At 38.4% G+C, this 25,678-nt stretch overlaps 1 protein-coding gene across 1 annotated transcript in view; it reads left to right on the top strand.

The window, feature by feature from the left end:
- SORCS2 (sortilin related VPS10 domain containing receptor 2) overlaps positions 1 to 25,678 on the top strand; it is a 2,271,537-nt gene that overhangs the window by 1,313,934 nt on the left and 931,925 nt on the right. Inside the window, exon 6 of the mRNA XM_044063564.1 lies at positions 17,534 to 17,652. Within this exon, the coding sequence (XP_043919499.1) occupies positions 17,534 to 17,652 (119 nt within the window). The remainder of the gene's footprint in view (positions 1 to 17,533; positions 17,653 to 25,678) is intronic.

The raw sequence follows: 25,678 nt of genomic DNA, 5'->3' as shown, positions 1-25,678 counted from the left end.
TATCAGTAAATATGGATGAAGTCAGCAGTAGAATGGCTGTTGCTGCTGCTGCAGGTCTATATCAGCTTAGCGAAAGCTGATAAGAGCAAACACTCTTTTATCGACCCCTAAACGTCGAACAACCTAAATAGCGAAGACATGTAACAGCGATTTTTTTTTCCCAGGGAAAAAAAATTCTGCTCTGCAAAAAACAAAACTAAACAAAAAAAAAAAAAAACAAAACAAATGAAAACACAGCAAAAAGTGGGGGATTCACCCCCCACACACCCTCTACTTAAATATACCAACTCTGAGATTGCATCACAGTGGAGGAAATGGTAAACTCCCGAAAACGGCCCAGCAATTTTCTTTCCCTGTTCTGCCAACAAAATAAAAAAACAAATGAAAACACAACATAAAGTGAGGGGCTTCACCCCACACACACCTCGATGTAAATATACAGACTCCGAGATCACACCACAGTGGAGGAAATGGTAAACTCCCGAAAACGGCTCAGCGATTTTTTTCCCTGGGAAAAAAATTGCTGTTCTGTGTCTTCGCTATTTAGGTTGTTCGTCGTTTAGGGGTCAATCAAGGAGAATTTGCTCTTATTAGCTTTTGATAAGCTGATACAGACCTACTGCTGCTCCTGCTGATAATGTAGTTGTATTTATGAGGCAACCTGAGGGAAGTGGCAGGCAGTCTCTAAGTTTAATGGCAAGATTTCTCAACTCACAACATGTTAGTAACTACAGAAAGTGACACTGCATGACAAAGTCAAGCACAAGCTGACATTTCACTTAGCTAGAAATGGCAGAGTCCTACAGTGTATGTGTGAAGATTTCCAACACTACTTTGAAATCACAGTATAACCAAAACATATCTAACTTCTCCTCTGTGTTTAACCCTTTGTTCCTACCAACCTGTCTTAACTTTATATCTTGACATAAGTCATACTTACAAATAGTTCTAGCTATGTTTAAAGCCCAGGTTTTGTTGTCAAGATGTAACAAAATGTGTATGTTCTTATGTATACTACATTTTGTTTACTTTATACTTTATTGATTATTGCAATGTGTGCATGAACATTTACTGTTACTCATGGAGCTTTTCTCCCTGGGCCTCTGCTGAAAAAGGACCTGTGTCCAGTCAGACTTTCCCAGTAAACACACGTTAAATAAATTAATAAATAAATAATAAATAAATGGAAGAAAGCAGAGATAAATCAGTGGTATTACTGATGGACAGTAGGGTGGCACATCAAGCTTCAGCTGCAGCCTCCTTTCATACACTGATTAGGATATAGGAGATAGGTTACTGTCTGGACACATGCAGGTAGATCATGTGATACTAATATTGGGTCCCCATTTATACATTGGTTAGGGCATAGGAGATAGGTTACTGTCAAGACACATGCTGGGAGATCACATGACACTAACACTGGTCACCCATTGATACACTGATTAGGACATATGAGACAGGTTTCTGTCTGGACACATGCGGGGAGATCAAATGACACTCATGCAGGGAGATCAAATGGCACTAACACTGGTTTTCAAGAAAGAAATTTCAGTACTCACAGTGAACAATTGCAAGACATTTCTTACCGGCACTGTCAACAGTCATCTACACTTAGGAGAACCTCATATTCTAGATCAAGATCATGGTGACACAGCAGTGCCAAGTCACTGACAGCTGCATCACCTTCCTCCTGTAGATCATACAATCAAACTAACTTATCTTACAGTTTTCATGGTAGCCCATCCTCCAAATCAGTTGCATCATCACCAGACCTATCAATGGGAGATGGGTATGACTCAGTTGATCTAGAACCACTGTGTCTATTTAGTTGAAACAAGGTTTTGTAAGGGTTTGGGGGGTTGCATATATGTGCAGTTATTCCCTTTATATGTATTACTTACAGCATGCTCTGAATTACACTCATTTACATAACTTTTTTAATTGGAATTGGATTATTGACAGAATGGAAGTCTGTGTACGTGTATTAAGTACAAGAATGAACACTGAACAAAAAAGCAATAATACATGGGTTACCTTTCCTTCTGGTTTCAGTCACATAAGAAATCACAGTAGTAATAAGCAAACATTTTCAGGTCCAATACATTATAAAGAAATGAGACATTAAAATATGCATTCTGCCATATACATTTAACTGCTGCCACAACACCCTAATCACTGCACAAATGATGGCAGTTTACAAAGCTATAATTTATTTTGAATTAATAAATAATTAAAGCAAAGGTTATTCAGTACAGCAGGGGCAACTTCTCATTTATTTATTAATTTGATGCCTTTCAGCATCACTGAACAGGAATCTGTGAGCACTCAGGCTGTAGAGCAGAGTGTGTGGTGTCGTTAAGAAGCATAGCAAGTGATGAATGTGCATATATAAATGGCAAGCCCATGCTGTACCCAGTGCCATTTTGAAAGTGCAGCCAGAGAGTAAGCATGTGAGAATGAATGTAGTTAGTCTGTATTTTTTACCTAAGTTAAAGTTAATAAGCTTCAATCATAATGTGTTTGTACATAATAAAGCTGCTTAAAAAAGAACCCACAAAGACTCATCTATTACATCCTGACTAGATGAGTGACAAAGGCAAAAACAGGTAGTAATACAAAATTATTTTTAGATGATAGACAATGTCAGATGAACAGTGACAGTAGACAATGCACCACACAGCATAGCCCACAACTACCACTGTATGCATCAATTGTACTCCATGTGTTTTTTTACCAAAAAAGGAATCACTATCCTGAATGACCTGGTCCATAGTTCTGGACTAGACACCACCTATAAACCCGTGCAGCTGCATGCCATGCAGGAGCCTGCTGCACGGGGTCCTTTACTAATGCTGCCGGCTGGACATCATTAGTCAAAGTGGGACAAGAACTGGAAGCTGCAGTGGCAGCAAGGGTCACTTCACCATCTGACCAGGGCATGATCATATTATGCATAATGCAACAGGCAGTAAACATCCTACACATAGTTGCTAGTTCATACTGAAGGGCACCCCAAGACTCATTCAGGCAACTAAAATGGCTCTTCAGGAGGCCATAGATCCTCTCAATGATAATACGGATCTGGGACAGGGATGTGTTATATGTTGCCTCTGCAGCTCCAGAAGGATTTCTCACTGGAGTCATGAACCATGGCTTCAGTGAGAATCCCTTAAAAAAAAAAAGAGGGGGGGGACAGGAAGGTAAACATAGTAAACATTAATATTCAGCAATTAAGTTTAACATGGATAACTACTTAGTAAAAAAAAATTCAGCTTACCAACAAGATGCCCACTAGGCATCCTACCATGCAGGAAGCAGATGTAGAGTGAGCTAGTGTGTCAGATATGGGATATGATCAACTTAAAGCTGCGTAACTATACTTGGCATCCTGCAGGCGAATAGGAGGTGACCTGTGTCTTGCATACAAGACATGTTCTGACCCATTAATGATGGATTTACTGCACAACAGCAAGTCAAATAGCATCAGAAATACTTGGTCTAAGGATCTAAACTTCTTCTGCAAAATCAACAGAACAGTTTGGAGTGTTAAGTTATATTTTGCACAAGATATTGCTGCTGTGGAACAGACTCCCCATTCACATAAAAAAGTTCATCTCTGTCCATTTTCAACAGCAACTTTTATCTATAGTTGGGAAGTAGAATATTTACCCGAGGACTGCCCACTGTACTACTAATGGACATATGCAGCTTCTAAATGCTTACTCCAAGAATGGATCACCTCAAATTTCCTATGGTATGATCCCATTGATTCGCATTAGGGTAATATATAATTATCTACCATGGGATGGGTAAAATCAGTCTATAACAAAATGGGATAAGTTATTGAGCACACAAAAGGAGAAACTGGCTAGCCTTAAAATGGCATGCAAGGCTGCCATTTTAAGTATTTACCTATGAATCTATGCGGAAATGTATTCTAAAATGTAGATTTGTCAACAGTTAAGTGACTGAGGTATATCATGGATGGGAGAGAACAGTCTTATGAACAGAAGCTAGACTATTCCCTTTTCCCCTTAGTAGAGCATTATTTTTAGTTAATATATAAGTAGTGTCAGGCATGGGTGACATAGTCCCCCGTTTGTGGGTGAAGAGGGCAGATAACACCAAGGAATAAATCTATAAGCTTCATTCTTCAGTCCAGGGTTTGATTTTTATAACTTCCCACTTTCCTGCTCTGTGACTCCACACAAGGCATTCAACCAGACACTGATCGTAGGTTACCCTTGGAAAGAGTGCTGTGTTTTGTGCAGTTACCCGATTAACAAATGAGTAAAAAAATATTTTGGGTGCCTAAATCCTATACAACACTAGATTTGAAAATGGACATGCTGCTATCTCAACTTGACTACCTGTCAGCTAATAGGCATTGTCAACAGCATAAACACATCTAAGTTAATTCTGATGAGCGTGCTGCTGATAAACTGCATCAAACTGTGCTGCTCACTTACTTTTTCACATAGGAATACTTAGGTTCATAGGTTAGTACTAGGCTAACTGCCCTTGTGAGTCATTGTAAGCCTAGCCAATTAAACCTTGTGAGACTCAATCCCTGCACCTTGTGTTTGTAAGGCAAACACCTTAACCATTAGGCCACCCTCCCAACAAAAGGAAATATGAACTGCAAGGCTTCCGTATGCTTTATTCATAGGTAAGTACTAAGCTAAACTGCCCTTGGGGGGGGGGGGGGCATTTAAAGACTAGCCAATTTCTCTTAAACGTGAGACTTAAACCCTGTACTATGTATTTGTGAGGCAAATATCTTAACCATTATCCTAACCCCAACCCATTCTTTTGGATTAAGTTTCTGACAGAAAAGCTGTTTCCTACTAAAAGAGGAACTACAGAATATATGTATATATATATATATATATATATATATATATATATATATATATATATATATGCATATACAGAGAGAGAGAGAGACGGAGGTATATGTATATATCTATAAATATCTATATACCTGATCAGCTTCTTCTCCCTCAACTCCAGATCATCCACTCTATCCTTTATCAGCCTTTTTATTGTCCTACCCTATCACCTGTCATTTCGCGTTATTCACCTACTAGATTCCTCTGGAGCTCTAACCTAGATCTCCTACAAATCCACAAACCTAAAACTAAGAAAGGATGTTTTCTCTATAGCTGTAATCCTTCCAAGGCCTGGAACAAGCTCCCACTAGAGATTAGGTCACTCAAGTAACTGAGTCAATTCAAGCTAGCCACTAAAGAATACCTGTTAAGCCAATGGACCTGCCACTGTACCCACCCACTTAAATATCTTATCAACCCTAACTGCACACTTCTATCTCTTCCCAACCTTTGTAGCTTTCTCTGTCTCTCTAGACCCTGTCTTAAATTAACTTCTCTATCCTGAGCACATTACATACATTCTTACCTGCATAATGTAAGACTTTACACACACACACACACACACACACACACACACACACACACACACACACACACACACACACACACACACACACACACACACATATATATATATATATATATATATATATACACACACACACACACACACACACACACACACATATATATATATATATATATATATATATATATATATATATATATATATATACACACACACACACACACACACACACACACACACACACACACACACACACACACACACACATATATATATATATATATATATATATATGTGTGTGTGTGTGTGTGTGTGTGTGTGTGTGTGTGTGTGTGTATATATATATATATATATATATATATATATATATATATATATAGGTCCCCTTCAGATGATCGAAGTTTCAAAACTTTGAACATCATATGGCCAAAGACCAGATGGTTGAAGTTGTAAAACTTTAAAGGTTCTGAATGGAGATTGCCATACAGCACAGAAGGGGAAATGTACCATTTTCCTCACTAGTGCAATCTCAGTGTTGGCATATTTAAATAGCAGGGGGTGTGTGGAGGGTTCAGGGGCTCTTGCCCCCTGAAAGAAATGTAAAAGAAAACTTTTTTTTGTTTTTATTTTTTTTAATTAGATGTTCAAAATTTCAAAACTTTGATTATCTGGTCCTCAGCCATATGATATTCGAAGTTTTGAAACTTTGATCATCTGAAGTAGACCTATATATTTATATATATATATATATATATATATATATATATATATATATATATATATATATATATATATATATATATATATATATATATACACAGATACATATATATATATATATATATATATATATATATATATATATATATATATATATACGTACAAAGAGAGAGATGTAGTTTTATTTACGTTATATTATGTAATAAATAGACTGTCTCTTGTGTTTAAGATTTGAGGCTGTACTTCATTAGACATGATAACAGTACTGCTTTATGGTTCTCTAAAGTGATATCTCACACTTCACATTATAGGTTCATAGGTTCATAGGTAGGTACTAGGCTATCTGCCTGAGGGCATTTATAAGCCTAGCCAGAATGTGTTGGTTGATTAGTTCCTGTGCCTCTGTCCAGCAGAGCCACTGAAGTCATCCCCGAGGTAAACTTTCTGTTTCCCATCCATTCGTCAAGATTTCTTTTGAAGAGTGTTAGTTGGGAGCTCTGCCTGATGTAGATTGGGATTTTGTTCCAAAGCATGAGAAGTCTCTGGGACAGGAATCTAGCCCTCCTGCATGTCCTATTTATTGTTGTGGTGAGGTTTAGATCCCTAGAGCGTGTGGCTCGCGGGGATAAGGTTTTCTTTAGGTGGAGCATGTCCACCAATTCTGGGTTGGACATGGCCTTGTATGTCAGGCAGAGATCACCTTTGAGTAGGCGGTATGCAACCGAGCACAGCTCTAATTTCTTCAGTTGAGCTGCATAGGGCATCTGTTTGAGGCCAGTGATCCTCTTGGTAGGTACTTCTGTGGTCTTTCCAGCTGTTGCAGGTGTCGTGTAAGGTACATCCCAAATGGGGCACTGTATTCTATGATGGGTCTGATGAGTGATGAGTAGAGGGGTACAATGACCTCTTTTGATCTGGATGCGAACCCTTTTGTGATTAGGTGGGCCACGTAGAAGGATTTTCTAACCACTTTGGCAATGTGATTATCAAAGTTGAGATTACTGTCTACTTGGGTTCTCAGATCCCTTATTACGTCTTCCATATTTAGGGGACTATCACCTATGTGGTAGTTTGTGGGTACTTTGTTTTTTCCAAAGGGGATGACTATGCACTTTTTGGCATTTAGCTTGAGGCCATGATTTTGACACCAGGTATCAGTCTCAGTGAGACACTTTTGGAGGATGTCTGTGTCAGTCGGAAAGTCAATTATAGCCCCTAGTTTGCAGTCATCTGCAAATTTGGTCAGCCATAGTCCTCCTGTGCTTGCCTGTACCTCTGAGAAGTATATGCCGAACAGGAGGGGGTCCTAGGACTGAGCACTGGGGAACTCCACTTGTAACCGATTTAGAGTCGGACCTAGCTCCCGCAACTCTCACCATGTGAGTTCTGTCCATAAGCCAGTTGGCAACCCATCTTGTGACATAGGGGTTTATGTTCAGGCTGGTGAGCTTGTCTATAATACCAGAATGGGGAATGGTGTTGAAGGCCTTTGCGAGGTGTAGGTAGGCTGTGTGTACCACCTTTCCCTCATCTATAGCCTTGGTAACTGTCTCAAAGAAGTCCACCAGGTTCAGGAGGTATGATCTGCCCTTAACAAAGCCGAACTGGGTAGGGTCCAGTATTTGGAGGTTCCCAATGTCTCTGTTAATGAGTTCCATGATGATGCGCTCCATAGCCTTGCAGACCAAGCTAGTCAGGCTTATAGGGCAATAGTTCCCAGGGTCTGTTGTGGCTCCACCTTTGTGGAGTGGAATAACTGCTGCTGTGTGCCACTCTATGGGTACGTAGCCTGTGGAATGGCTGAGTTTGAACAGTGTGTTTAGGTGAGGGGTTAGTTTGTCTTTGAGCTCATGTAGGACGCAGCCTGGGACACCATCCGGTCCCACTGATGCTGTGTTTTTGGCTTTGGAGAGGGCTGTTTTATCCTGAGTGTCTGTGATTTCAGGGCCTCTACATTCTTCTGTTATAGTTATGGGCCCTCTTGCCGGTGATAGGGGGGTGAAGTTTGTGCTGAACCTGTCTGCCAGGATATTGGCGATATCGGTCGGTTCAGTGTATTTTGTGCCATTCTGCACTAACTCTGAGCAGATCTGAGCATTGCCACTTAGATTCTTGACATAGCTAAAGAATGTCTTGTGGTTATCTTTAGAGTCCTTGGCAATTTTTCTTTCAAAGCTCGCCTTGGATGATTTTATGAGGGATCATAATTTTGTGCTGATACTGATCAGGGATGTCTTCCCTTCTTGGGATTTTACTCTTTTCTGTACTAGTTTCCTCCTCCTTCTATTGTATAGCTTGTTTAAGGCAGGAGTCCACCAGACTGGTTTCCTTTTCTTGGAGGAGTGAGTCTTGGTTTTGCTTGGGATGGCATGATCCATGCATTCTTGTAGGTGCCCATAGAATGCATTAGTAAAAATATTTTCAGATTGGACAGCATTATCCTTCTGAGTGGGGGCTTTGAAACTTTCCACCTCGGTCATAAGTAACGTGAAGTTTGCGTTTGAAAAGTTTTTCACTGTGGTTTTCTTGTCCGGGGGTGGGGGTGGAATGTGGATATCCAAAGTGATTTATTTATGGTCAGATCTAACCAGCGAGGGGTTGTCTTCCGGTGTGGAACACCGGCCGCCCATGTTGGTGATGACCATGTCCAATATTTTGTCACCTCTGGTGGGAGTGTTGACCAGTTGAACCAGGGCGTTTGAGTTTATAAATTCTAGGGAATGTTGGGCAAGGGAGTTAGTACTTGAGTAGTTCTCCCAGTTAATGTTTTGATAATTGAAATCACCCAATATTAGGGTGTTTGGTAGGACCTTTATGTTTCCCAGTGTTTCCAGGAATGTGGAATGTGGGTCCTGGGACATGATGGGTGATCTGTAGCAAGCTACAATTTGAATTTCAGTTTTGCCCATTGTTAGTTGCACGTGGATGATCTCTGAAGCATCGTGCTGTGCACTAACCTGGAGGTATGGGTATCCTTGATGAATATGGATATTTCGGTTTGGGTTCTGTGGCCGAAATGTATGGTATGAGTTGTAGCCTGGTAGTGCTGGGGTGCTCTCTGGAGCCTTAAACCAGGTTTCTGTTACTGCACATATATCGATTTTCTCCATACTGAGAAGTGCCTCGAGTGCATACATTTTGAGGTTCAGACTTCTGGCATTGAGTAGCACTACCCTCAGTTTTTTGTTACTTGTGCTATTTACGGTGGTAGGTTTGTCTTTTGAGTCTTGCCTAAAAAAGGCGTTATGGGGGTGGCAAGAGCCTTGGCCAGTATTTGAAAGCCTAAGGGTGGCAGGTGCAAGCTGTCTCTAGCGAAGCAGCATGGCTTGTCGAGCATGGCATCCCAGCTGGACAGACACTGGATCCCCTTTGAATGACACCAGAAACTTAGCCAATTGTTGAAATTGAGATTTTTTTCTTTATACTGTTTTATCATTCTTGGTGAGGGCAGGATGCTACTCAGGGTCAGGGTAATACCGGCCTGGGCTACATGATCAGAGAGCTCTTCCATGTCTCTTTTCATGTAGTCCAGAGATGTACGGCTCAGGTCATTTGCACCAACATGGACAATGACTGAGTCATATTTGTACTTGTTCTGTAGTAACCTGAGTGCTTGTGTTAGGTGGCGGATCCTGGCAACTGACAGGCAGATAACAGTAACCTTCTCCTTATTCAGCCTAGTGAGTGGGACGTCAGCGTGTCTGACTATAGAGTCACCTATTACTAGTATGTTGGGTGTGTTATTTTGCCTTAAGGGCTGTGATTGCATGGCACACTGGTTTTGTGAAGTGTGTGTTTCATGGTTTGTGTTGGGGGGGTGGAGGTTAATTGGATGTTTGCTTTGGAGGTCTCTGTTGGTTTTGCAGATTTTTATTAAGCGCATCCAAGTATGTTTTCATGTATTTATGTGTGTTTTTTTCCAGTGCTGCTTTAATGGGTTTATGTGAGACTGGTGGTGTGATGCAAGTATTTCCCTTCTCCTCTTGACTGTTTAATCCAGTCTTGGGTTGAGAGAGCTTAGCCTCCAGTTTGGCTGTATAATTGCATCTCTCGCATGCATTAGTGTTTGATGGAAGAAGGAGGGGGTTGTCTGTGTACATGAGGCAGTTGTAACATTGCCTCAAAATGCCCAGATTCACCAGTTGGACTGGAGAGTACACTTGAAACTGCCCTTTGGACATGCCTGGATAGGTACAGTGAACTGTTTTACTGGATGGCTGGTAAGGTCGAATAGAGAGCCTTGTCCTTCTGTACAGTACAGGAGGGTCTAGTGCTACGGTTTATAAGTGCTTGCTATAAGTTTTGAGTAAGTGCCAGGCTGAAAAATGAGTGGCTTGAGTGCTTAAGTTGAAAGTTTGTCTAGTTCCAAGGGAAAAATTGAAGAGGAGACTTTCTGGAGCCGGGAATAGTTTTACCCTAGCTAACCGGCGCTCAAAATCGGGCAAATACCGTATTTATAGCAGGGAAATGAAAGAGATAGAAATTAGCCCAAAATGGCCAATAAACTACTAATTTCTGGGCTGAAACCACTCCTCCAGGGACAGACTGGTTGCTCAAAGCTCCCCTCTCTCACAGGTGAACAGGGAACTTCCTTCTATCCAAGTAAGGTATGGGCAAACACAGAGATCTGTAAATTTAGATTTTCAAATAATTTAGTTTTTTAACAAGCTAGTAGTCATATTTTTACAAAAGAGCAACTCTGACTGCCTGGCTGCATACTGGGTTCTATAGTGCTGCATTCATCTTCATTTTCTACCTGCTCATAACCATTGTAGTTTTTATGCTACTGAGGCAAATATTTATGATCTATGCTAAACATCCTTCAAACCTCTCAGTGTAGTTATGTATTTTCTCTCATGTGTTTTCATTCTAATAAACATCATCCTAACACTGGCCTCTAACTTTCCGCTTAAACCATCAGACTCTAATCTTATGGAGTAGTATTCATGAACATGGGGCTAGTATGCAGTCCAAATGACATAAATCAGTCCCATATAATTCACAAACATTCTTTACCACCTTGGAGTAGTATTATACACTACTGTGTAGCTGTACTAATTCAGGTATGCAGTAGGTCATCAACTGTGATTCTATTTTTTTATGCTTTTGTTAACTTAATAAGCCACCTAGAAACCTCAAAATGCAGAAAGCAGCTCTGTGATGATGTGAGGTATTACCATATGTGCCAGGAAGAATAGGGAAGTGCATGTGTAACATATACCAGCATAGTTAGCTGGAGCTTTGCAAAGAAAATGTTGTGACATTTGACTATCACATGGACTTGTGCAGATGCTTGAGTACAAAATGTGTCAACAGTGTTAACTGATTAAATGTATATGTTTAAACAAGGAAGTAGGTAGAAGTTTTTCAAATTGTTCTATAGCTTTCAAACACTGCAACAGATCTTAGCAAAACTCTGAATGTGTATTGTACCAGAGTCAGATGATCAAATATGATATAATTCTATAGCCAGCACTGAGAGGATGAAACTCTCACAGCATTTTGTTTTCATTTGTTTTCTTTGGAACTTGATATAAAGATGTATGTCAGTTATCACACTTAGTTCAGTTAGTAAGTTCAGTTCAGTTAGTTTTGAAGCTCATCACCTTGCCAACAGCTCAGCTTCCTGTCTTTCCTTGCTGTATTAATTAGGTTAGCTAGGGGACAGTTATTTTTTAGACAGTCAGGAAATACAGTGAGATTAGTTAAGTATTGTTTTTCTGCATCTGAGTGAATCTGTCCAACTGTGTTATTTTTATTTTTCCTGTCCTTGAAACTCTGGTGTTTAATGTAGTTTGCTATTTAGTATTCTCATGTTTTCTATTTTATTATTTATTATTAAATATTTTTAGAATATTTGTCCTGAAAAGCCTTGTTCCTTTGGCTATACTCTACCATTTATATTAGTATTATTTTACTCAGTATAATTGGATACCCTTGTAAGAGGCTTAGAGTGGTTGACTGGTGGCAGTTTGGTTACCTTATAGTATGGGCAGAAGGAGTACAGCTAGTAAATCTGTGCCAGCCTTTCCCAAGTGTGTGTGTGAAAATCAAATACCCAGGTGTGGGTATGCCAACTATTTGGAACCGGGACACACAGTGCTCCAAAGTGAGTCTTGTTTGGCATCTGGAGAGAGACAAAAAGTCCAGTCACAGGTCTGGAGAATGTTATCTGTGTGCTCTTGGGGGAACTGTGCTTGATACAAAGAGCTGCATCTAAAAATGCTGTGTAAATCCATTCCTGTTTTTAGTCGCTGTCTCTCACTGGTGTTAGTGGTGAAGACTGAGGCTTATTGATTCCTGGCCCAGAGTAGACAGGCCATCACAAGCTCATTAACAGCTAATAGCCTTCCTCATTTGTACTGCCAGATTGCAGCATAGTTCAAAGATCCACAGAGGTGTATATATGTAGACCAGCATTATGCAAAACAATGTATACTGCATTTAATGTCCCTGTGTCTGTAATGTTGTGTTTAGCAGACCATGGCTGAGCATCAGTATCATGGAATCAGCTCTAGTCTTATGACACACATAAGTCAAAGAGGTGGCATTGGGGATGGTATACCAACTAGAGCAAGTAAGTGTGACAACCACGCTCTTGTCAACATCCGTCGTCCTACATCTGAAAGCCATAGCCATTCACAGATGCAGCAACACTGGATTCTTTCATTTACATACTATATAACTAAAGAGAGCTGTGCAGTAATGGCAATGTGACCGCAATCATTTATAAATTGTCCTTGTCATGATTATGGAGTAGGAAGAGACAATAACGTATCACTATTCCTTGTACATAAATGGAGTGCCCTTATGCAATATATGCAGTGCAGGGTCAGAATCAGCAGTGTGTGAAAAAGGTCAGACAAAATGCTTATTGCCAGACACACTGCTACAGAAATGAATGGTTGGCTTAGATGGCAAAACATCTGCAAGCTACACTATACAGTTTATATGCATGCAAAATCCTACTTTCCTTCACCACTCTACATCTCTGCAATGATCAGCAACTCTGGGCCCACTCCTGGGTGCATTCATAGGATTGCATCCACAACAAGCAGTAAAATTACAATGTACCATGTTTAGGACTTCTGCTCACCATTTCAATATAGTGTAAGTTATTTCAGATTCAGTTTGAGACCTGTAAACATTAAAAAACATTCTTAAAATACAGTTAATACTTGATAAGGTAACATGAAACAGTAGTCTAGACCAGAGTATAATCCTTCTTCTTTGAATGTTTATATACGTGACTTCATTTAAAAGCCATTGTCAAAGTACATCGAAGAGATGCAGGATCAGTAGAGTTTTAACATTAGGTAGGATGAGGCTCTAGATGATAGATCAGAAAGGGGATAAATGTTGCCTGGTAGAGGTGGCAACATCTCGAAAACTGTTGGGCATAGCATATAAGCACCTACAAGTGATTTAGAAATGTAATGGGTCAACATTTTATTAGAGTATGAATCACACTAATAACATGATTGTGTACTACACATAGTATGCACAGCTTTAGGTGTGTGAGTGCATACAATATTTATAAATACGGGGTCTCATCACCATCCAAAGCCTATCCATGTGTCACATGCCAACCATATGTTCTGTTACTTTCTCCATCAGTGAAGTATGATTTTACTTCAGTGACACACAGCCATTTCTTCCCAGAGTACAAATTATGCAGGTTAGACAGGAAAGAAGGATGTTGTAAAGGTTGCTTTAGTAACCTAAAACTAGCTGGTGTTAGAAGAAAATCCTTCTTTTTTAAACTGTTTTGTTATTTGTGTTCTGTCTGGCACTGACATTTTTTCTGACATGGTTTACATAATGTGTAGGAAATGCAAAACATAATGTAAAGCAGAGACAAATGTCAGCTTACAAGAAACTTTAACGTGATGTTAAATTATACACAAATGCCAAGATGCTGTCAACTCAAAGTATGGTTTGAAGGTGAGACAGGCATCAAACATTTGACCTGAAAGTGGCAAACAGCTGTGCAAATCATTTAAAGCAATAAGGAAATGGATAGCTGTTACAGACCTTCAATCATGTTTCAGTGAGAAAATAGGGAGGCAAAAAGAGTGATTAAGGTAGAGAGAGAGTATGCGACAGTAATTGCTACAAGCAGTAGATTATAATTTAGTAAGCGCAAATACAGGAGAAGATAATGCATTATCTTTTTGAGAGACAGAAATATTGCTTCTGAAGTAATTTGCAAATATGAGAGTTAGACACAGTGTTATTCAAGAACAAAGACGTATAATTTTAGGTCATGCGTATCTTCTCAAAGCATAGATAAAGTGTAAGTAGAATTGATGAAGGTTCCATAGTCAAATCTACTAAATGATAGGCTGTTAACGAACATTCTTCTTGATGTACTTCACATACTATTTCTGTCTAAACAGCTGTTGTTAGATAATGTAGATTTGTTGGCATAAATGTGTTTGACATGGAAGCATGAAATTATGCTATAGCTCCACTTAATTTAAACATTTCACTTGTTTATTACTGTTCAGTTTGAATTACAGACATTACCCTCTATATGTGCAATGAGTTCTTTAGATTAGGTCTCTAAAGCATTAAAATGTGTTTGCTGTTTCTTAAATAAATAGTAGTAACACATTTCACTACAAGCCACAAATGTATAATCTTCTTAACTTGTCAACTTTGTTTCCCCATAAACATTTGAGTCTATTAATTCAAGAGAGAATTATTATACGAATTCTCAGTTCCAAGGCCTAGACTGGTCTGCTTTAAGCAACTCTAAAGCGTGTGTGAGAGAGAGGGAGAGAGATTGAGTGAGAGAGAGAGAGAGGAAGAGAGAGAAGAAAGGGAGAAAAACCATAAGGCATAGTAAACGATCTGGGATCCAGGCTTATTTTCAGAGCAGCAGGGAATGATAAGAATGACTTCCTGGAATAACAGGGCTTTTCCCATTTCCTTATGATGATGCTACTGCAGTGCTAGTTTAAATAAGTGTGTGGGGGTTGGGAGGAGCATCTTCCACATTGGTGGGTGCATAGGGCATACCCCCCACACATTCTACTTTTTTCCTGTGCTTTTGTACTCTAGAATGTTGTTTGAATTTAGAATCTATTGTTCATTTGTAATTACACTTGTATGATGCAATCACAGATGACTCTGGGATTTGTCTGGGAGCCAGAACACGCACACTGGCAATGTTTGCAATATTTTCAGAACCAATAACTTTTTTGGAAAGAAAGATATTCTCTAGTGAAATGTAAACTCTTTCAGGTGCATACAAATAAGAGAAAGTGTTCTGTGTTTGCCAGATGTATAATAAGGCATCAGTCCAGACTGTTTCCTAAGTTAGCAGTTTCTCAACAGTAACACAGTTACTTTTGATGTAAAAAAGATCAAAACGCTATGTGTTTTAGCCCCAAACCAGGTGTCAGTACTGACTCTGTTCTTCAGCATGGGATGCATTCTACTTCCAAGTACTACCATGTAGATGAGGTATTAAATGGGGGTCTTGGCTGTCTGAGTTTGAGGTATATCAGATAAATATTAAAATATCTTTGTAATGCAAATAAATAATCACAAATAAATAAATACATGTATAAATACATACATATATGCATACTTAAATAAAATGAGTACTTACAGTAAGTTTAATTTATTTACAATAACAAAATGAACAAATAAATTAAATTTTTCCATTTCCTGACCACAGATTCTCTCTCGTTTCAACACATTTCTCATTTTACTCACTTCAATAAAATTCAGTTGTACATATGCATGTTTTCCTTAGTCTGTAATTCTTCATTTAATTTTTTGTTATATAACAATTTTCACATTTCTCGTCCCACACCTCCCCAATTACAGGCACAAATATGTTATTCACATTTTGTAGTTCTGTCTTACCCTGACAATGCCTTCAAGCAATTGTGTATTCTTCAATATTCCTCAATTTTTGTATTTTTAATCCTATTCTAACCCATTGCACATATCTCATATATTTTAATTAAAAGCTAACTAAATAAATAAGCATGCCTCTAAATTTCCTTTGCAATTCTATTGCATATTATGAATCACATTATATTTCATTAGACTTGTAACAGGTACACTTAGACATTTTTTTCTGTCACTCTCTTTCATAGTTTACCTTTAGTATTCTGGTACTCTTATTCATTTCTGTTATTTTGCCTATTTCATCTCTCCTCCTTCTATCTGTTGCATAAACTCCAGGTTCCCATAGTTCTTTTACATTTAAACTTCTCTCATAATCCTGCTTTATAACCATCTCTGCGTAACAAGTTCCTAAACTTTTTGTGAGTTTTAGCATTTCAAAAATCATGATAAAAGTCAAAGTAGTTCATCAAGACAGCATCTTAATTAACTCAGCTTGTCTAAAATCTCTTTTAGATATTTAGCTTAGTTCTACTATCCCATATCCCAATGTTATCTACTTTCATTTCATTTTTTAATTGCTGAATTTTATTTATTTATTTGTTAACCAGCTAAGGGAACTTGTCCAAGAACCATTTTCAGCCACAGCCTGGACCATAAATTAGGTTTCATTAACTGACATCAATTTCCAATTGCCTGAAAGTAAAGTCTTCTTTCGGCTTTTCCCGGTTAGGGGTCACCACAGTGGAACTCCGGTCCGCTAATGATTGGCAGTAGATTAAATTGGTGAAATCCATTTTCCTTGAACTCTGAAGTAAGCCCCCTTCACTCTAATGGAGGGATAGAATTTCTTCGCATATTCCTTGAATTGAACATAACTCCATTAATGATGGAAGTGACTTTAAGTGAGTTTGCATTGCTGACCAGGCAGTTGCTGAAAGAGAGATGATGGGTCTACTATCACAGCCCTTATTAGATACTGGTTATAATGATGTGGTGCATAACTCATACAGTGGCTGGAAAATAATGAAAGATATTAGATTCTTCCTAAGGAAAAGGAAGCAATAATGTCATAAAGTACAAAAATCAACAAAGGCAGTATATATTTTAACAGATTCACATTTGGTTAGAACAAAATAGAAGAACATGCATGATCACCTCATGCTCAAGTTAAGAATGCAGTAGCATATGATAAAATGTTATTGCACTATTTTAGGAAGACATTTGCATGTGTGTGTGTGTGTGTGTGTGTGTGTGTGTGTGTGTGTGTGTGTGTGTGTGTGTGTGTGTGCATTTATTTGTTATGTTGCGACCACTGCATGGCCAGTGATAGTAGAGCCATTATCACTCTTATGTTTAATTGGCTGCATGATAATGTGAATATTTCTTTTGAGTCTTCCTTAGCAAAAAATGGAAGGAAACTTTGCTGATGCATTTTTTATTATTATCATTATTATTATTATTATTATTGGCATATGTCCCATGATTATCTCTGTTTATTTTTCTTTTCTTGTTTCTCTTATGTTAGGCTATCAGTATATTACCTGTCACATTCAAAACTGCTCTGAGCAAACATTACTAGCCCAGTTTCCTGGCAATATAGACCGAAGTTCCCTGTCTGTACAGGATGACTACGCATTTGTCAAGGTAAGCTGACATTCAGGATATGACCATATGATGCACATTTTAAATGCAAGTCACTGCATTTAATACCTGGTTATGTGAAAAAAACATATGATGATAGGATACTTTGATTTAACTTTTTTTTCTTTTCTTTTTTTATTTACTTATCTGTGTCATATCTCTTTTGACTTTCTGTATAAATGCCGTTGGCCCTTGTGTCTTCTTCATGCTTTGCCTGGCCCATGGATGCCACTGCTTAATGCTCAAAGGAAATCCCATTAGCTGCATTATCAAAGAAACACTTTCAGTTCAGTATTTCCCAAAGTTCCAAGAAGTGTTATAAGATCAAGAACATTTCATTACTTCTTCAACATCTTCCATACTAGTGACCTTTACACCGGTGAATTTAAAGAGATGTAAGCTCATATGGTTTACACTGATTCTCCCATAGCATTTGCACTTATGACTAAGTATTAACCCATTTGGTGAGACTTCACTTCTAAGAGTATAAGTAGAAATAGTACTAGCTAAACTTTAATATCACTGAGATAGGTATGTAACAGGAGAGACTTCATCCATATTACAGGTATCATTGAGTGACAGGTACATAACAGAAGGGACTTCTTTCATATCACAGGTATAACTGAGAGATACCTACATAACAGGAGAGACTTCTTCCATATCACAGGTATCACTGAGAGATACATATGTAACAGGAGAGACTTCTTCCATATTACAGGTATCACTGAGAGATAGATACATAACAGGAGTGACCATCCATATTACATGTATCATTGAGAGATAGGTACATAACAGGAGGGAGTTCTTCCATATCACAAGTATCACCGAGAAATAGGCATGTATCAGTATAGACTTCTTCCATATCACAGGCTCTAAAGCATCATTTAGTCATCTAGGGCCCCCTATTTCAAGTGTGTGCGTTTCTTAGTTTGAACTGAATTTCAATGAGGTGATACAATGCTTATTTCTTGTTACAATTAACTGTAGCTCTAGTATTGACTTTTGCATTTTGCAAACTATTTGATAAATCCCTAAGGCTGTAGTCCTTTTGATTTGTGATCAGAGAAGGTAAAGGAGGGACTATTCACAAACATGAGTACTTTCTCCATACTAAGTACTGCAAGCCAGCATTTTTTTCAGATGGGTAACTAGATAGTTTAGCTCTAGCACATGAAAGTAGGCAAAAATAAAATAAATAGAAAAATAATAAAAAACATAAGTCTTATGGTTCTTAGCACTTAGCAGAAGCCCTAAACATTTTGGAGTAGACACACTATCAAGGTGCTTATAGTTTGCAACAGTTGCAGTGCTAAATGTACCTTTTCCCATTGAATATCCATCTATATGTCTATCTATATTGTTATATTGCTAATTATGGGTGTATGTATGTATATATATTTATGTTTGTATTCTTCTGTCTATTGATTTGTTTATTTGTTTATTTGAGTTGTCTTATTACATTTGATTGTGTTAATCAAGTCAGTTTTTACTTGACACGGACTATTTCCACTGATAACCAAGAGCAGCAATCCTTCTCACTAGCAGTAGCCTGGTTAGGACACTGGGGAATCCCCCTACTTTGCAGTGTAGGTGGGGTACAGAGAACTGTGTTGCTGGACTGGAGTAATGAGAATGTGTTGAGATGGATGGTGTGCAGATTATTAATCTAAATGGTTGTGTTTACCCAGTGTTACCTCGCATGATCTGTATAATGAATCAGATATGGACACTGGCAGAACAAGAGACTGCAGCCAGATTACTGATACAGAAATTCCCCTTTGATACTCCGGTCATAACAGAAACTGATGGCTTCATTTCATAGGTTCATAGGTGTATACTAGGCTAATCGCCCTGGAACCTTTACAAGCTTAGCGCATAGGATTACCCTGGCATCATGCCACACGACCTTAGTTCCCAGTGCATCTGTCAAGTAAAGCCACTGGAGTGATCCCCGTGGTGAATTTTCTATTTCCCATCCACTCATCAAGATTTCTCTTGAAGAGGGCCAGTGAGGTTCTCTGCTTGACATGTATGGGAAGTCGATTCCATGGTATAGTCAGGCTCTGGGTTATGAACCTGTCTCTCCAGCAACTTCTATTGATTGTGGTAATGAGGTTGAGGTCTCTGGAGTGTGTGGTGTGGAGGGACTGGGATTTCTTTAGATGTAGCATTTCTTTCAGAGCTGGGTCCGGCAAGACTTTGTAAGTCAAGCAGTGATTGCCTCTAAGTAGGTGATACGAGAGAGAGAATATGTTATTATTATTTATTATTTATTTCCAGTTTGTTGACCGGGAATGTCCACTGAGCCCAGTGTGTCCATTTTCACTGGAGGCCAGGGAGAAAAACTCCAACAAGCAAAATGCAGTAAAGATTTATGATACAAGTAAAAAGTAAAAAGTAAAATGCTGGATACAAATACACAACATACGCTTAATACAAATACTAGATTATTTACAATAAAGGTATCTTTACAATCTTGACATAGGAAGAACATTTTTGATTATAAGGAGTTGGCATTAGAAAACTAGAAGCCAAGGTGATAGACACTTGGTTAGAAGCAGATGGGTTGTTAATGGGTGCATTGAGAGGACGATTGAAGCACTGGCAGTAAGTGGTTAGAAGTACAGCATGGAACAAAGAGGGGAATAAGGGGAGGGGGAGAGTTTGCTAGGTTGGAAGAATGCAGGTGCATTTCCGAATAGAGGAGAGGTAGGAATGAAGCTGTGTTTTGAAGCTCTCCATATTTTCTATTAAATAGTTAATAGTTATTAAATAGTTGGGAGTTTTTTGAGTCTGTCCATATAGGACAAATGTTTAAGGCCTAGGATCCTCTTTGTGAGGTACTTTTGTGGCCTCTCTAGTTGTTGCAGGTGTTTAGGGAGGTACATGGCGAATGGGGCATAGTGCTCAATGATTGGCCTAATGAGAGAAGAGTAGAGGGAGACAACAACCTCTTTCTTCCTTGATGCCAAACCCTTAGTAATGAGATGTGCCACACAGAAGGAATTTCTGACCAGTGGCAATGTGGTGGTCAAAAGAGAGGTTGCTGTCAACCTGTGTTCCCAGATCTCTTATAACACCTTCTGTGTTCAGTGGACTACCATCGATGTGTAATTCATGGGAACCAAGTTTTTCTCAAAGGGGATGATGACACATTTTTTGGCATTGAGCTTAAGGCCAATGTTCTGACACAAGTCGTTGGTCTCAGTGAGTCCTTTCTGTAGGATGTCAACAACACTTGAGGAGTGAATAATAGCTCCCAACTTGCAATTGTCTGTGAACTTTGTTAGCCAGAGTCCCTTCATTTTATCTTGGACTTCAGAGAAGTAGATACCAAACAGGAGAAGACCCAGGACCAAATCCTGTGGGACTCCTCTCATGACAGATCAGCAGTCTGACTTGGAGTCAGCTACTTTTACACTGTGGGTTCTACCTGTGAGCCAGTTTGCAACCCACCTAGTGATATAGGGGTTGATGCCTAGCTTAGTGAGTTTTTCTGATTCCTGAGTGGAGAATGGTATCAAAGGCCTTGGCCAGATCAAGGTTTATTTAGGCTGTATGAACCACCTTGCATTCATCCAAAGCTCTAGTGACTGACTCAAAGAAGTTGACCAAGTTGAGCAGGCATGATCTACCCTTCACAAAACCAAATTGTGTGGGATCCAGAGTTTGGACATTCCCTGTATCCTTGTTAATTAGGTCCATGATGATGCGTTCCATAGCTTTGCATATCAGACTCATCAGGCTAATGGGGCAATAGTTCATCTGATAATGTTGTACTGTAGATGCCCAAAAGTAAGATGGCCTGTGCTAATGTGCATGGGTTGAACCTAGGAGTGAAATATCTGAAATGGTACCTTTGCTAGGTGCTTCAAATGCAGCTTTAGTTCCTCATAAGACTTATCCTGATATTGTTTCTTTGCAACTTGTTACTTAAGAGGAGCAACAGTGACAGAACCTCCAGCCCTAATGCAACATGTATTTGGTAGAACTGCTAAATTTTGTGCTGTGTTTAATACATATCGCTCATCCAGTCACGATAAAATAGATGAGCCTTTGTGGGGTCTGTTCAAGCAGCTTTATTATGTACAAACACATCAGGATTGAGGCTTAATAATTTTAACTTAGATAAACTTATAAACAAACTAGCTATTACACTCATACATGCTCACTCGCTGGCTGCACACGCAAAATGGCACTGAAGCTAGTACATGCTTGCTATTTATATGTACGTGCTGACCTTGAAACGCTTCTTAAAGATACAACAAACTCACTATTTTACAATATATATGAAATTTGGGACAATGTTGTAAATGTTTTGCACACGTACTCTGTTAATTCCCTTTGGACATGCAACTGATCATATATATGACTTTCAAATCTTTTCATGCAACTTCCTATTTTGCTTCAGCTGTCTCTGTTAAGCAGGTAATTGTACCTTGGAATTCTTTCCTTAAATGGCTTTTGCAACTACAAAAAATAATAAAAATACCATTGAAATAAAACCACAACAAGTTGACTAATAGTATGACTTTAATAAATAACTGGTTGTTTTTTGCATTTGCATTTACAGCAGCATATAAAAAGTGTTTTTGCACTTCCATATTGATGTTCCTGCTCTAAATTTTTATTTATCTATTTATTTAACATTTGTTGACCAAGAAAGCCCGACTAGGAAAGAACCTATTTTCAGCGGAGGCCTGGGGCGAAACACTCCAGACGCATGTCTTTGGAATGTGGGAGGAAACCCACATGAATGCAGGGAGGACATGCAAACTCCACACAGACGGCACCCCAGCCGAGAACTGAAACGGAAACCTGTTGCTGTGAGGCGACAACATTAACGGCTGTAGCACTGCGCTGCCCATTTTCCTTCTTGAATGATTATAGTGTGGTGCTTGACATTAAGCCAATTATTTAATTCCAGGGTATGTGGACAAGTGCTTGAAAGGCTTTATTGACCTAAACATTTGTGATGAAGAAGTCGTTCATCGTTGAAGCATTATTTCTGTTTATAACTGTAGGAACACAATCTGTTGTGTTTTTTCAGCTGAAGACGTGCTGCATTTCTGGTACCTTAGGTGATTTGATTAATGGCTGTACACACTAGAGATGTGTGTGGAAAAGGGCACGTGAAGCAGGTGAATGATCCTGCACTAAATGTTGCAGCTTTTTTCACACTTTAGGGTTGATTGTAATGTTGAAACTCAGAATTAGAACTATGTATTATCTGACATGCCCCTTCTTTCAGTGGTAGTCCTAAATGGGAATTTGAGGAAGCCCCCCTTTGATTACTGATGATTCCTTATTGTTGTTTTTTTTCCTACCCATTCCAGAGTACACCAGGCATATTAGTCACACTTTCATCCTATTCTTCCTTATAATAGCTTAGTTGCATTAGCTTCTGAGGGAGGGAACATAAGCACTCAAAGGGATTAGGAGTACTGTGTTCCTAAGTCTGGGACTGCTGGGAATAGAGTTTGACAGGGAAAACTGAAAGAACATGAGCAAAAACTCTTAACAAAAGTCTGATGAAAGGTGACAGTGGATAATTTCACTGTTGCTTTTCTTAATGTCAACAGTATTAATTTCCCTCAACTATATCATGTCCCCCTTTTAGCATTTTATTACCAGTGCAGTAGTACTGGAATTTATTTATGCTGTTTTAGAGGAGACTATAGTTTGGTATCTCTTTTGAGAAATGTGCAGGTATTACAGTTGTAATTCAGAAGCATGTCAGTACTGTTTGGGATACTAATGTTTTGATTCTGGATGATGCTTCATTGCAGATGTCCATTTATAGTGTACAGTGTTTTGGTTTTTTACTACTTATGCAACAACTGTACTCTTTTTTTTTTTTTTTTTTTTAAAAAACAAGTATTATCACCATTAATTTACTTATTATATGGTCTGCTGACTTACTTACATTTGAGGCACCACACCTGGAAGGTCAGCCATATTAGCTGCAAAAGATTGTTTAGAATTCTGTAAAGTAGGACATCTAACTCTTGGCGGGATAGACCTTATACTTTTCCCAAGGGTCAGATTAAAAACGGAATGGATTACTTTTTTCTGATACTCTCTGAGTAGTTGTGAAGAACTCTAAATCCACATTGTTTAATTGTTTGGCCATTTGTGGGGAATGTGGTTGTTACAAGAAAGAGTTTCAGTAATATTAAGCACCTGAATGGTTCCTTACTGCAAGAGCATTCATTTTGTGTATAACTTGTGGGTATATGATAGTTTCATGATATCTGGATAAAAATAATGTCTTTTGGCTTTTCCCGGTTAGTAGTCGCCACAGCATTACTCCAGTCTGCTAATGATTGGCAGTGGATTTTTACAGTGCTGAGGTGCCAGCCTGATGCCCAGCCTTCAAAGAAGTCACACCCATTCACGCACACACCTACCTGCTTGTCATTAATTGTCACTCAACCGTGGGGAGGACATGCAGACTCCACACAGAAGGCGCTCTAGCCGAGAATTGAAGCGGAAAACCTCTTGCTGTGAAGCAACACGCGGCCTCTAGTCTCATGATATATGTTACTTAATATAGTTTAATTGAAAGGCTACTGAGAATTAGCTGAGATGTCGCTCATTACAAATGATTATTATACAGTTAAAGAAATGAGTAAATAACTAGGCAAAATATTAAGTCAGTTAAGGTGAGTTCCTGTGTTATATTTAGCATTGCAAATCTGGATTATGTATACTCTTTTGTGATTTTTAATACTGATTTTTAATATCAGACATTTAAATTGTAAAACACTATCAAATACAAATTACACAAACTCTGATTCTGATTAGTTGTTCTGTTGTAAACATTATTTTATTCAGGTTATAATGAAGGAGGGAATTTGATGCACAAAGTATTTAAGAAGGAATAAGAATAATATTACCAAGAGAGGGGAAAGACAAATTCACGTACAGGAAGAGCTGTATGTTTTGAATTTATAGAGACAGACTGATCTCTTAGGGAGGAACATGTTATTCTTTGGGGCAATAAAAAGGAAAGGAATCATTTTTTATTGAATAATGTAAAAGCAAGTGGCAATTTTTGTGGACTCTTCCTGGATAAGGCTGGTCAGTTGTAGTATTCCCAGCTGGATATTCGTGCTGTATAGGAGTTTTTGATTTATATGTATTTTTTTTTTGCCTGTGAGACACTGTGTGAGACAGTTTACTGTAGGACATTTGTGTGTTGATAGCATTTCTCTAGACAATAATGAAGTCTTAGATAAAAATTTTACTTGCACTGAATTAAATATGGCTTTGAGCCTTTGGAAAACGCATTCTGCTCCAGGCAAGAATTGTACAGGGTAATTTTTCTGTACATAAATGAAAGATTTGTAAAAGGATTGTTTTTTGAGTATGCTAAATGCATAGCACTCAAATGACATATTTGCCACTAGACTGAAATGTATGGTATTCCGATATGTCCAGGAATATAAAGGAAAGGAAAACCTGATTATTTGGGACCCTATTTCTTTATGTAAAACTGATTACAAGCTTTTAATGAGTCTTGGAGAGAGAAGTATATAATGATTAAAATTAAAATGATAGGAGATAGTTAAAATAAAGGGGATGCAAGGAATAAAAGCTACCATGAAGCAGTAAAAAACGAAGTTGTGAAAAGAGCTTAGGACAAGAGAATGGAGTTTATTTCAGATCAGTGAAGAAAAAATTAAAACTGTATATGTTAGCGAAAGGACATCAGTAACAGTAAGAGAGCAGTGATTAATCCACATTTCACAGAAAAAAGGAAGAGTTTATGAAAAAAATTATTAGACGTAAGTAGATTTTTAAAATGTTGACATAGTAAAAAGATATTATTGCAGAAATTTGAAATGATAAAGACATGAGGAAAAAGGAAATAGCTAAGGGAGTAAGAGTGAAGCAGAAAATTGCAGTGGTAGGGATTTGAAAAATGTGGTAGAGAGGAAGTCTCAAAATGCTTCAGAAAGTTCACTATTCCCTTGGTCATTCTACATATTTAGCATGATGTCTTATTTTTCAAGCTGTTTGACAT

The sequence above is a fragment of the Protopterus annectens genome, chromosome 2.part1 (genome assembly GCF_019279795.1).
Source record: "Protopterus annectens isolate FY-2018-M chromosome 2.part1, PAN1.0, whole genome shotgun sequence".
In the NCBI taxonomy this organism is placed as follows: Eukaryota; Metazoa; Chordata; order Ceratodontiformes; family Protopteridae; genus Protopterus; species Protopterus annectens.
This window is presented reverse-complemented; position numbering and strand designations above follow the sequence as displayed.